General features: G+C 41.8%; 1 protein-coding gene across 1 annotated transcript in view; it reads right to left on the bottom strand.

The window, feature by feature from the left end:
• The window catches only part of fat4 (FAT atypical cadherin 4), a 100,313-nt gene extending 93,631 nt beyond the window's left edge, over positions 1 to 6,682 (bottom strand). Inside the window, exon 1 of the mRNA XM_082557601.1 lies at positions 1,030 to 6,682. Within this exon, the coding sequence (XP_082413727.1) occupies positions 1,030 to 6,132 (5,103 nt within the window). The 5' untranslated portion in view covers positions 6,133 to 6,682. The remainder of the gene's footprint in view (positions 1 to 1,029) is intronic.
• Between the last annotated feature and the right edge of the window lie 7,826 nt (positions 6,683 to 14,508).

The following is a 14,508-nucleotide window of genomic DNA, read 5'->3' as shown; positions in this document are numbered from 1 at the left end:
CGAGTCTGTAACAACATGGTATTTTAAGCCCTGGCTAAAATTTCAAAAACATATATAGAATCACATTTGCTTTTAATTTGACTAGCAGCTAGGTATTAGTCACCCAAACTGGCCTTAGGGTTTCCACATGACATTTGAGAGAATTAACTCCATCTCCTTCAGAGAAAACCTAAAAACAGTGCATCGCATAATGCGAAGAAACTCAATGGACAGCTTAAATTTCATTCTCTCTGTCCTGATCCTTTTACAAAGTCTTAAGAGGTCAACCAATTTTAATGGTCACTTATTGCCTATGGAGCAGTTCCTGGTGGTATAAAGGCACCCAAAGACCACCCCAGTGCCAAAACAGCCTTAGGCCCTAAGGCTCAAAGTAATACCAGCGCTGATGATGCATACCTGTACTGGAACACCGTATGAATGGCTCTCCTTTTCATTTCTGCTTCACACACAAAAGAAACCATTGTGGGTCTTGAAATTGAGCAGCCTTGAATGAATTATGTCAACTGTAGGGAAATTAAAAAGTGGTCTTTCTTTGATTTGTGCAGTTCATAACCTGCTGATAAGAATATTTCAGTTCAGGAAAGCGCTAGAGGAGCTTCCGCAGAAGACATGCAATGCTCATTTCCTTTCCGAGACTCAAATATTAGAGGAGCCACACTCAAGATGAATTGTTATGGCTAGAATGCTTTGGAAACGAGAACAATAAAGTTATCGTGCCAAAGAACAAGGTTTTCTTAGTCGTGTCCAACAAAATTATGATTTAATATAATGCAAAGTGTGTGTGTAAAAAAAAAAAAAAATGAATGCACACCCAAATGCAATTGGTGGCTCTGTTTTATGTGTGACTTGGACAGTCACCCACCCTCCAACTTTGCTCATTACATTTATTTAATCCAAATGTCTCTAACAAGTGCCAGTGGGTGAGTTCATGCCCTTTTCCTGCCAAACAGATCAAGTAGACCAATAGTGCAAAATATAAGGTGGCTTTCCAGTACCTGCAGAGAATAGAAAAGTCAGCAGTGTCCTTACCTCAGCACGCTGTGTTCTCGGCTGGCTGGCGTCTGCCTCAATGGCGTACACATCCACCAGGTAGAGGTCAGACCCCTGTTCTCGATCCAGCTCTGCAGCTGTCTGTATCACTCCTGTGTGTCGGCCGATGGTGAAAAGGCGACCCACAGCTTTTCCGCCGCTGCGCACCGCCACAATGAAATACTCCACTTTGGTTGCAGAGCCTCTAGGACTCGAGGCATCCAGGGAGATGACGTTGGTGCCCGGTGGCTGGCCCTCTTTGAGGATGGTGATGTATTTGGGCTGGGAGAAAACAGGTCCATCCACTCCTTGAAGGATGATGGTCAGCTCAGTTCTGGAGGTCTTGCGGTCAGTGCCGTGGTCCGTGGCTGACACTGTGAGGGTGTACATGAGTCGGGATGGAACCAGCTGGGACGCCAGGCGAATATCCCCACTGTACCTGTCCATGATGAAAGTGTCCGAGTCACCTTCCACAAGCTCATACTCCACCTCCCCATTCGCACCATCGTCCGGGTCAAAGGCCACCACTGTGGTCAAGATGGAGCCGATGACTATGTTAGGCTCAGCCACAAGTGCATTCTGGGACACAAAAGTGGGAACATTATCATTAATGTCCGTGACCCATATTGTTACATTTTTCAGGGCATAGCGACGAAATTCAACTGGAACTGCTTGGTCAGTGGCTTTGATTGTCAACTCAAAGAGATTTGAGAACTCTCTGTCAATTTCCTTGCTGGTGTATATAAGCCCAGTGCTTGGGTCAATGCTGAAGTGGTTTCCCCGTGGAATCTGCTGAATAATCGAGTACTGCAGCTGGCCGTTTATGTCTGCATCTGTGTCCTGAGCTGTAATGGTCATAACTGAGGCAGTGATAGGAAGATTTTCAGGGATGGATTTGAAAATGTCTCCAGCGGTAAATATGGGAGGGTTGTCATTAAAGTCCCTGACACGAATAACCACAGGAATGGATGAGGAGCGGGGAGTTCTGCCATTGTCCTTTGCAGTGATGTTGAGTTTGTAAAATGACTGCGTTTCAAAATCCAGCTTTTTAACCAAAAAAATGCTGCCAGTGTTAGGGCTGATGCTGAAAGTGCCATGGTTGTTTGTGGCTGTGATGCTGTACGTTATGTCTGCATTCTGACCCGAATCTGCATCGGTGCCGGTCACAGAGGCCACCAGTTCCCCTAGCCTCATGTTCTCCAGGACGTCAACCGACAGTGAGGATTTAGGGAAGATGGGAGAGTTATCATTTTCATCCAAGATGCTAATGCTAAGCATACAAGAGGAGGATAAGGGCACAGCCCCAGCATCGACAGCTATGATTTTTAGTGAATATGAAGATGTGGATTCATAGTCAAGTTTTCCAACCAAAGTCACCTGTCCAGAGCTACTATCGATTGTGAACTGTTCTTCCTCGTTGCCTTCAGCGATGTGATAGCGGACCAGTCCATTTTTGTTCTCATCCACATCTGAGGCAGAGACCCGTAGCAGCTGTGTCATGTTTTGAGCTGATTCAGAGATGGAGGCCTGGAATATGTCTTTGGTGAACTTGGGCGGGTTGTCGTTGATGTCTTGTATGTAAACTTGCACTTTGGCCTGGTCTCTAAGGGGTTTGGGGAGACCCTGGTCTGACGAGACAACCACAAAACTGAACACAGCGGCGCCTCTTTGTCTCATGAGTGACTCCCGGTCCAACTGCAAAGTGCTCGTCAACTCCCCTGTGATGGCATTCAGCTCAAAGTTGGGCTGTGGAGTCTCAAATGTGTATCTGACCTCACTGTTTGGGCCAAAGTCCTTATCCTCAGCAAAAACCTGCCCAACAAGCGACCCTCTCTTCTGTTCTTCCTCAAAATGAAACACATAATTGGTGCTGTTAAAGAGAGGACGATTATCATTTACGTCATCTAGAATCACTGTTACATTTACAGTGGCACTCAGCGGCTCCACAGCCCTGTCTTTGGCTGTAACCACCAAGTTATATCTGTCCTGGATTTCTCTGTCCAGCTCCGCTTTGATGTACAACTGCCCGTCTGGAAAAATGCCAAACACATCACCTGTGTTCCCACCAGCGATGTCATACATAATCTCGCCATTGAGACCGGAGTCTTTGTCAGTGGCCTCCACTTTAAAAAAACGGCTGTTGACAGGCTCAGATTCCAGGATGATGACCTCGTATGAGAGCTGGTCAAATACAGGTGAGTTGTCGTTGACGTCGTATACGCTGACGATGAGGATGAGGCTGGAGGTGTGCTGAGGGACTCCCGTGTCTGATGCAATGACTTCAATCTCATAGGAACTTGTCGTGATCTCCAGCGGCCCGGTCAGAGTGATGAGGCCATGCTTCTCATGAATATGAAACAGTCCTTTGGGGTTTTGTTTGAGGCTGTAGACCACCATGCCATTTGCACCTTCATCAGGATCTGAAGCTTTGGCCTGGAATATTACATGACCTGTGCTCCAGTTTTCCACTGCGCTCACATGCTCCACAGCGTGAATAAAATGAGGAGCATTATCATTTAAGTCCTTTACAGTTATGTTAACAAAAGCCTCTCCTGTGATCTCCCCAGCTCTGGCTACAACTTTGAGTTGATAAAAGCCCTGCTCCTCTCTGTCTATCTGGCTTGATGCTGTGATCTGACCTGCACTGTTGACAGCAAAAAGCCCTCTCTGGTCTCCTGAGGTGATCAGATATGAAATGTTTGTATTTAAATCAACTGTGGTTGCTGACACTGTCCCTATAACTGTCCCAACACCTACATTTTCAAACATGACAAAGCTGTACACTTTCTGGCTGAACACTGGTGGATTATCCTGTGTGTCTATTACAGTTACAGTCACAATGGCCGGTGTGTGTGAGCGCAGGCCACTACCATCTGCTGCTGTCACCTGCAACTGGTAAGCAGTTTTCTCCTCTCTATCCAGGGGCACCAGTGTGGTAATTTTGCCTGTATTGCTATTAATGCGGAATTTGGAAGAGTCTCCAGCTGTAATTATATATTTGACTGTGCCGTTCCTACCCAAATCGGGGTCTGTGGCTGAAACCGTGGTTACATAAGAACCAGAGGGCTCGTTCTCTTTCACATTTGCAAAATACTGTACAGGATAGAAAACTGGCCTATTGTCATTGATATCCCAAAGGGTGATATTGACTTTTCCTACAGAGTGCAAAGGGGGGCTGCCTGCATCTGCTGCCTGGATGTGGAGTAAGTAGGAGGCCTGATCCTCCCTGTCAAGCTCCACGCCTGTGCTTAATCGCCCTGACACGACATCCAGGCGAAACAGCTCCTGGACGCTGGCTGGCGTCTCTGCATCAAATGAAAACCGGATAGTTCCATTGGCCCCAAGGTCGTCATCTGAGGCAGACAGCACCACCAGTTCTGTGCCGGCCGGAGCGTGCTCCACCAGTGAAACATGATAGGTGCTCTGTGTAAATGTAGGCACTTGGTCATTCACATCTGTGATGTTGACTATCAGTTTAGTGTAAGACATTTTGGGCTGCAGCCCCTGGTCTTTGGCACTAATATTGAGCACAATTTCAGATGCTATTTCTCTATCCAGCAAAGCAGCACTGGTTACCAGACCACTGTTTTCACTGATGGAGAACCAGCCCAAAGCATTTCCAGACACAAGGGAGTAGCGCAGGTTGGCATTCTGCCCAGAGTCACCATCTGTTGCAGAAACCCCTTTAATGTAGCTGCCTTTTGGTATATCTTCACTGATATCTACTCTGTACACCGTCTCCTGAAATATGGGTGGGTGATCATTGATATCATTCACAAAAATAACCAGACTAGCAAAAGAAGACCTAGCCATCGGTTTACCGTTGTCTGACACAGACACAGTCAAGTTGTATGAGGAAATTCTCTCTCTGTCTAACACACTGGCCACTTTGATCAGACTTAAATTGGGCACAGGAGATTTGTGCACTTCAAAGTGCCTCTGCTCGTTGCCTCCTAAGATTGAAACAGATATGTTACCATTAGCTGTAGAGGAGTCTGCATCTGAAACGGTAAGCAAAGCCACAACTGTGCCAATCTGTGCGTTTTCATCTACAGAGGCAAATTTAGAAGTAGTGGGAAAATAACGGAATTTCACGACAGGGTCATTATCATTCACATCTAAAAGTTTGATAGTGGCTTCTGTTCTGCCTGACAGAGAGGGCACCCCATTATCTACAGCATGAATAGTCAGAGAATATTCTTTTTTACTCTCATAATCCAAACCTTCTTTTATTATAATAGTACCTGCTTTGGGGTCAATTTGGAAAGGTGTCCCATCATCTAAAAAGTACCTGATCTCGGCATTTGCTCCCTCATCCTGATCTGATGCTGTAATCTGCAGGATGCTTGAACCTACAGCTGCATCCTCAAAAACACTGGTTTGATACTGGTCCTGCTCAAAAATCGGGGGGTTGTCATTTATGTCTTGAATAGTGACGTTTACTTGCATGTAGCCAAACTTTTTCGGCTCTCCTTTGTCCTCGACTTCAATCAGGAGCTGGTAGAAGGGAGTAACTTCCCTGTCCAAGCCTCCGGTTGAAACAAGGTGCAAGAATGCCCCCTCTCCACTAGGATTGACTGTAATATCCAAGCGGAATTTCCTCTGCTCGTTGCCTTTCACTATTCTGTACGTGGTGTGATCGACTCCGTTACTTCCTATGTCGGAATCTGTAGCAGTGTCCAGGATCACTTGCCTGCCGCTGCTGGCGTCCTCCTTAAAAGACACGACAATTGACGCGTCTGGAAACACCGGGGAGTTATCGTTAATATCCAAAACTACTATCCTGACCTCAGTAGGGTAGGTGGGATGGCTGGACAGCACCACAACGTTGATGACATCACTTTGCAAAACCTCTCTGTCAATCACAGATGAAGTGGAAATGACTCCCGTGGTGGCGTTAATTGCAAAAAGTTTGTGATTTTCGCTGAAGCGGTACGTGAAGCTGGGCTTGGTCCCTATCGTGCCCACATAGGTGCCAATGGGCTGTTCCTCTAGGACTTGAAACTCTTGACGGACTTGGCTGGATGCTGAGTACCGCGACAGAGTCCATAACATCAGTAGAATCAAATGAAGCCGGCCTGAGCCCATACCTGTGAGCGCCATGGTCAGTTAGCCAGTCCACCTTTCTCAGACAGAGTTCATGCCTATGATGCATCAACTTTACTGAGTTTGGACGAGTCACTAAATCATTGTATTCCAGAAAATGTGCAGACAAAACTCAACGAGAAACTCTTTCCACGCTTAGTCAGTGTACCAAAGTGCTCCAGAAGTGTTATTTTATCCTGCGCACCGCGCCGTTTAATTGCAAAAAGATCCTCTAAACGGAGAGAATGATTCCTGCAGCTCAGGAAAGTCTCATTTCAACTCTTTAAATAGCATTTTCAAGAAGAAATCAGACAATCCGATGAAAGACAAAAGAAAATAAAAGTTCCCGACTCCTTGGAGATGCGTAAAAAAAAGTTTATCCAAAGTTGGAGCGCAAGTCAGCGGTGTTAACTGTATGCAGGCGAGCGAGCCTACGCACCGTCCCGTAGAATAACGGTGCAGACGCTTCAGTCATATTGTGCTGGAGTCCCAGTAAGTTAGAACAAAGCCGGAGTTCGCCAAACTCCCTCCCATCCCCAGTCCCATTGGATAGCGGTGCTCCTGCCTGCCCGCCCACAGCCTTTCCTCCTCTATTGTGGAGTACAGCTCGCTATCCCCGCTTGTGGAAGAGGACGTCAGTCAAACACGACAGGTAAGGATGCCCCAAGAGATCTTAATTGTCAAATAATATGAGACATATTATCTTTTCTGCAGAAAAAAGGAGACAGTGATCACCACAGAAACTATTTATATAGAATATAAATGTATACAGTAAAGGCATAGTTTAACAAATTCTTTGCATAAAACGAGGTGAAATTCTTCAAAATAATCATTTTAAAACCATTCAGGGCGCTGTAAAGTCCTCTTTGACATGCCAGACCACATTATCAGAATGTATAAACGATTTCAAATATAAAGATGGTGAACAAAACACAATAAAGTCTGCACGAACTTAAAGAAATGTCGAAATTTCACAAGCTGCTTTGGAAGTAGCTGCTTGAATTAAAATGACAATTCAGATGAATCATTATTAAATAACATATTGCGTTTGAACTGCAGAAGAACTATTAACATACAAAAAATAATTCTTATTTATATTATATATATTAAGGCCACGTTCTTTCGAAAGATGTTATAATTAAGAGTTTATTAGAGCTTTATTAGTAAGTTTTTTTCTTCACTGAATCATACGATCAAGTAAGATATTTGCATATAATGTAAGGTACAGCGAGCGTCCAAGTCATAGGTGAGTCGCTCCATCTAGTGGCCAGATTATGGTACTTCCGAACAAACTGTAACACTATAGTGAATACGGGACAAAGCCACTCCTGAAAAATATATAAAATAAGTACACAAATTGATTTTAATATTTCAGAAAGAGGGTTGCAACACTTGAATTAATTCACTGTGGAAACCAATACATCAAAAATGCTCCAAAAATAAGAATATTAAAGCAAAATTTTCCATCTTCAATGACTCTGTTTAGAGAAATATAATTCAGATATTATAGACTGGTAATAATTATAGAATGGTTAAACAGCATTTGGATAAATTAAGGGTTACAAATAAGTAAATTAATGACAACATGAACAGCATATTATTTTACATTCATGAACCAGAACATTAATACTTATTTTGTAATTACTGGCAGATACATGACTGGAAATGTGGTCATTCAGGAGGCAGGCTGTTGCTGTTTGTATAAAAACTGCACAAATAGAGTTTTTGCTGTGTAAGTTTATGTTACATTACATTCAGTCACGCCATAATTGCTCCATCAGTCTGGTGGGTGTCAAACATACGGCCCACGGGTCAGAACCAGCTCGCCAAAGGCGCCAGTGAGCCATCCTGTCTGGCTCAGTGGTTTGCTTTTCAAAGTGTGAAAACTGCAGAGAAGGAGAGCACAATTTTTGAAGTTTTTAAGAATGAATTGTGTCATGAGAGTGGTTTTCCAAACCATTAATGTCAGCACACAAAAGTAACATGGTTACACCAAGGAGACAAACCCTTGTGTTTTCCTGGTTAGAGGGAGCAGAGTTGACAGACTGAATGGAGAAACAGTGAGGCAAAATATTGAAATTGCATTTCTTATTTTTATTTCTTATTTTTATGGTCTATTTCCCTTCAGACCAAACTCGCATGTATGTCTCCCTGTACTGGGACTGGCTGTAGCTCAGGAGTCCAGAGCAGATCATCTATTAATTGGAAGGCTGGTGGTTTGATTCCTGGCTGCTCCAGTCTGCATTGTAAAGCATCCCTGGGGAAGATCCTGAACCCCTAGTTGTTCTCCGATGTTAGAAAGCACTTAGTGTTTGTATGACTGGATGAATGAGACATGTAATTTAAAGCCTTTTGAGTGCTCAGTTAAAGTAGAAAAGCACTATATAAAAATCAGTCAATTTATGTGGCCCGTATGCATAGTTTAAGAGAAGAAGATTGCCACCAATGTATATACACTGAGCAATCTCAACATTAAAAGCAACCATTACTGTGAACAGGTACACTAGTTGCTACCAAAATGGCTCACAAGCATGGAAACAGCACCTGTGTAAGTGGGGACTTTGCCGTGGGTTGTGGGGTGGGGCCTACGGATGGGAATCGGGAACTGATTAAGTTCTCTTGGAATAGTTAGTCTGCTTGCCTTTGCTCTGCAATCAGCTTGTCCAGTCCCTGTGCCAGAGGAGGAAATAGTGTAACAGTCTACAGCGGGGACATAGACGCTAGTGTTACTTTATTTTTATTGCACAAAAAGATGAGAGCCCGATTGTGAAGTGCAAACTGCATCCTGGATAGAAACAATTGCATTATGCTGCTAACGCAACTTCAATTCTTTGTAAGCATCTGCACCGACAGCTAGCCAAGAACCCAGAGTGATGTTGAAGCCGAGTGAATCCTTTAACATTAGTAGTAACAGTTAGCAGTTTAACAATTACTGTTATAGAAAAAGGGAGCACACACGTGTACAAAGACTATTGCTTAAGACAATCAAAAAAAGTCTAACCTCCACTAATACTAATTGCAGTTATTTAGGGAACAATTAAGAAAAAAAAATATTCTGATGGAATAAAGCATGATTGATCTGTCTAAATAGTTTGTGTGTGTTTACCTGTCATCATAAGGAATTTCCCATATTCTTCCACAAAAAGATACTCTGCTCTATATTTAGTTTGTTGGGATTTGGTCGCTCCAGCTTTGGTGGGATTGCGCTGATAAACTGTAATTAAATGATTTCCTATACTTCAGTTAGCGGTTCTAATATATAAAAGTTTTATGGTCACTTCGGATATCTATCGGTGTTCACACTGTACATTCAGTAACTGCATGACATAGATGGTAGAAAATCTCAGTTGAAATTGAAAAAAAAATCCAGCTTATTCCAGATACTTTAAAAAAAATACAAAATAATTTTTGTAACCAATCCTACAAACAAACACTGTGTTTGCAGGGATTGATGTTGTTCTATTTCCTAAATGTTTATAGCTTCTGGGAAGAGTTCAGGGTCCATGAGTTCACTGAGAATTGGAACTGCAGCAGCTGTTCAAATTTCCATGCAGATGATCTGAGAAATGAAGTTTGTTGCTGAACTCTTGCACCACACTTCATATGTCCTCTGAAATAACGTTACAGAGCATAATTACAACCCTCCTGGTTTTGAGAGACATAAATGTTTATTCACCTTTGGTATTTGACAATTTGTGGCTTCCGTAATCAGGCCGTTGACTGCCTGGACGCTAAGTAGGACATGAGTCAACATATGTAATTGAATTACAGAGTGGGCTGGACTGGCGGTTGCTGCTCAGACTGTATAGCCTGACAGAAATTTAATGTTTCGGTAGCAGACGGGCAGCATCAAAGTAGATTACTTCCTCACGGGAGATGTTTAGCTAACCTGATTACACCAGCTAAGCCAGGAGCTTGCAGGATGCTTTTGATAGAAATATCAAGTTGTTGTTATGTTTGAGCTAATTCCCTTATACTGACTGATGGGTTTCTTATGCGCCGTCACTGATCCGAGGCCTAATTTTGACGTTAAAGTGAACCACATGCAAATACAGTAGCAAAACTTAACTTTGTATCCTGCCATCATATCATATTAAGATTAAAAAGAAGATATGACTGGGTTCTTTTGAAGATATTCTCCGAATTTTCTTTATGCCAGCACACTCATCTGCTTATGTTATTTATCTTAAGGTTTTTGCCTTGTGGCTGTCAGCTGCTTTGGTCAAATGAAAGATCCATTTGCATGAATTTGTCAGACATGGTTAAACTGCAGTATGTATTAATATTTTAACCAAAACAAGTGAGCTAGTCTTCTCAAGTGTCAGTCTCAAGTCATCATAAATGGGGACAGTTGTGTCAGGAAGAGCATTGGGCTCTAATATGCAGATTAATCTGATGTGGTGGCGCCGTAAGGGGGGAAAAAAGGGCAGCAGAAAATAATTACATACTTTTTTTATCCAAAACCAACACATACATGTGCCTAGTTTTAATAAATCTGACCATTTCCGTCCAGTTTAAAGCAAGAAAGTCCTGGGTTTGAATCCAACATCTGGGGTACGCCACCTAGGGTTTTTCCAATGCTTACAATGGGCCAACTGGAATATTAAAGGCAATGAGTATATATTACCTTATATGAGATAAATCTATCCCTCTTCCAATATTGGAATTTTTAGTCAATGATATGTGAAATGTTAATTATGCTTGAGTAAAGTAAACCATAAATAACAGAACTGGTTAGGCATAATTGATTTGAAAGGTGATGATTATTCCATATGGCTTATCCAGATTTTTTTTTCCAATTTAATGAACTCTGTGGTAAGGTCTACATGGTAAGTAGATTTTTTCTGAATGTACTGAATCCAAAGAGAAACAATCAAGACAAAGCTGAATCAAACAATTGATCAGACTTGGAAAAATATTGACATTCCAAAAAATAAAAATCTTCAGGATCTCCTTTAGCTCCCTCAGTCAAACAGCAAATTGTGTCTTTGTGCTCAACATTTGTACTATGGTGACATTAAAGGAAAGAAATAGACAAGACACAACACATGAATACAGGTCGCTCTTCGTCATATCTTAATGAAATCCAGCTATACTGTTTAGTAAGCAGTTCTCTCCTGAATGTTTTCCAACATAAAGTAGAGCCTTATAAACTATTTGAGGGCCAATGCTCTGCTTGGGGAAATCACCACATGCGCGGGGCAAGTTCAGCCATGCAGGGATCTAACCACCAGTTCTACTAGTTCATTAATGCAAAAATCTGGCATCTGCACTTTTGTGATCATAATTAGACATAAAATGGTGAGCGCTTATGGAGTGTTTAATTTTTTTTTCTGATGCCTTGTAGATAGCTGCATGCAAAATAAGTCTGGGAGAAAGATAAAATAAAAGTGAAATGAAATTATACTTGGCGCTGTTGTTAGCCAAACATTTAGCTCAGGCAGGCAGATGTCAGAAAAGTGAAATCCCCTCAATAAGATTACTTCAGACGTTCAAAGGCTGTTTCCTTCACTCTTAAAAAAGCTCAGTGCAACTACAGTGCCTACTCTCATAAAATCTATCAACATATTGTAAAGTCAAAGCCCGGTCATAAAGATCAAACGCAGGCATCAGTGAGAAGATGAAGGGCTGCTGTAATCCAAAGCAGCCATTCACGCACTGCGTCGTGTCTCCCTTGAAGGGTACAGAAACGGGATGTGACCTGGATGAACTGACGCAAAAAGCGCAATCGAGTTTGAACATGAGTTAAATTAAAAATTAGGACAGATAATGGAATGTTAATCATCATCTTTTCATTCACCGACACTTGATTGCAGTCCTTAGGGTCAGTCGTGTCTCATCCTTGCTAAAATGTAGAGAAACCAGGTTGAAGAGGGAAGTAGAATAGTACTTTTTTTTTTAAACAAGCAAATCATTGCTTTCGGTTGCAGGCAACAGGGGCTGGAGTTGAATAGGCTTTTAAAAAGCGAGCTACAAAAAGGTTATTGTATGCCTCGGGGAAGCCAGAGCCAGCAAAACAACACTGCCTTCTTTTCTAATAACAAGTGTGTGAAACGGCCAAGCATTAATGCTGACAGCTGATCTATTGCATGTCTGTAGTTGTTTAACTTGCTTCTGGGTTTTAAATTGTCGTCCTGGTTTTCTGCTAGTTTTCCCAGTAACTCCTTGTTGCTGAGTCTAATGTGAGGGCCTGCTGTTTCCTCGCATGCTCACTTCATCCCATTTTCCATCTCCCTTATTTGCTCGTCAAGAAGAAATATCAGGAAGAGGAAATAAACGGGTAGTGAGAAATGAGATGTCATTTTCACCAGCATTTGCCAAATAAACCAAAATGTCTCGTTGTGGGGTGAAGGACTGTAAACTGCAGTGTACCTCACCGATGAAGTGTGCAGGAGGTTTTTTCAATATTTTCATACCAGATTTAGTCAGATGGGGAAAGCGTGGGTTAATGATATATGCTGGAGTTTAAGAAAATTTATATTTATATTGCATGTGTGGTTTTCATCGTGCTAAATAACTATAGGAAATTTACCTAAGATAGAGTGACCAGCTGTCCTCTTTTTTGCAATTGTTGACTTGTAAAAGCCTATATGACATTTTTTATTTTACCATTCATTATCCGCACATAGAAGGCATAATTCAAATATGTTAAAATTTTCTTTAAGCAAACAGTATTATTAAAGTTCTTCATGACTGGGCCAAGTGTTCTCTTTTTTTGAAATGAAAATATGGTCAGCCTACCTAAGAGCTAAACTTTATCACATAACATCAGTGGCAGACCTCAGTAATGCACCTTTTTGTTAGTCTTTTCATGAAACAAAAGAAGCTACCACCACTCCACTTACCTCTTGCTCTTCACTCATACTCTTAGGTTGCGCCTTATGCTGGAAACCAACTACATATCCTTATTTTGTCTTTTTAACCTATAAGAGAAAAAAATTGCCACTTGGGGGTCATAAAAATCAAAACTGTGAACAAAACTTGGCAAACAGTAGCTTATTCATGCATCTAGTTGTTATGGAGCAATATATTGGCTCAGTTTTAGTTACGTTTCTGGCAAACTGGTGAATGCAAGTCTAACATCCACACTCTTTTAGCTCTGTTTTTGCCCTCTATCAACTAGATCTTTAGCTGCTAAGATAGAACCACTTTGTCGGTACTTGACTGATGCAGATCTGCTTTAGTGCTTCTTGAGGACCAATCTAATAACAGAAGTTTGGATAAGTTCTGTGGGAAGAAAACCATAGCAGACAGAATCTAATGACTGCATCTCAGGATGAAATCTGTGAATGTCATGCAGTAGCCATTGACGTCAAAGGCTGCAACCTAATTTCAAGCTGGTGCCAGGTTTTTGGGAAAGGCACCAATCTTTCTGGTGGAAATGCATGGGGGTGGTTGAAGCTCGGGTAATACTAGAAAAACAGTAGCTGGTGCCTGTGACACAATCAAAATTCATATTAATTGCTTACGTTCAGACTCCAACCAGAACCTAAATTATGTGAAACGGCAACTCTAAATGTTGTTGCTGTGGGAAAATGATTTAACTAGATTTAGGTGCTTGGCAACCTTGCTTTTGCTTTCTTTTGTATCCATCACAGTACGAGTGAATGCGAATGCTAGATGGAAAGCACCTAATATATATGTATGAAGGGGTGTGAACAGATGAGTGAGGCAAGTTGTATAGAGTACTTTGAGTGGTCCGGTAGAGTAGAAAAGGGTTATATAAGAGCCAGTCCATTTACCCTTTACTTATATATAACTTGAAAATTGCCATCGCAAATACTTGCAATTGGTTGCAGAATGAAAAAAATGTCATACAATCACCAAACAACCATGATTTTTTCCTAGTTGCAAGGAGGTTGCCATCCTATTTTTACTCTAGTGGGACCCAGCCATTAGGCACGGATAAGTATATGTTTACAGCGATATGAGTTATGTAAAAATGAATAAAAATAATGAACCTATTCTAAATTCTACATCTGTATTTGAATTCTGCTATAGGAATAGTAACTTTGGGTTACTACTTGGACTTCCTCTTCATATCATTAGTGTTAGACAGATGAAACATTATTGGGGTTTACATAAGCTTTTTATATAGTGTTACCTCTAGTGGATTTTAGCTTTTTACAGTGGCTTGCAAAAGTATTTGGCCCCCTTGAACTTTTCCACATTTTGTCACATTACAGCCACAAACACGAATCAATTTTATTTGAATTCCACATGAAAGACCAACACAAAGTGGTGTACACGTGAGAAGTGGAATGAAAATCATACATGATTCCAGACATTTGGCACAACTGTAAACCTACCAAGACAAGACTGCCCACCTAAACTCACAGGCCGAACAAGGAGAGCGCTGATCAGAAATGTAGCCAAGAGGCCCACGGTGACTCT

Source organism: Aulonocara stuartgranti (genome assembly GCF_965226115.1).
Source record: "Aulonocara stuartgranti genome assembly, chromosome: 2".
Lineage (NCBI taxonomy): Eukaryota > Metazoa > Chordata > Actinopteri > Cichliformes > Cichlidae > Aulonocara > Aulonocara stuartgranti.
Note: the sequence above shows the minus strand (reverse complement) of the source record. Positions and strands in the feature narration are given on the sequence as shown.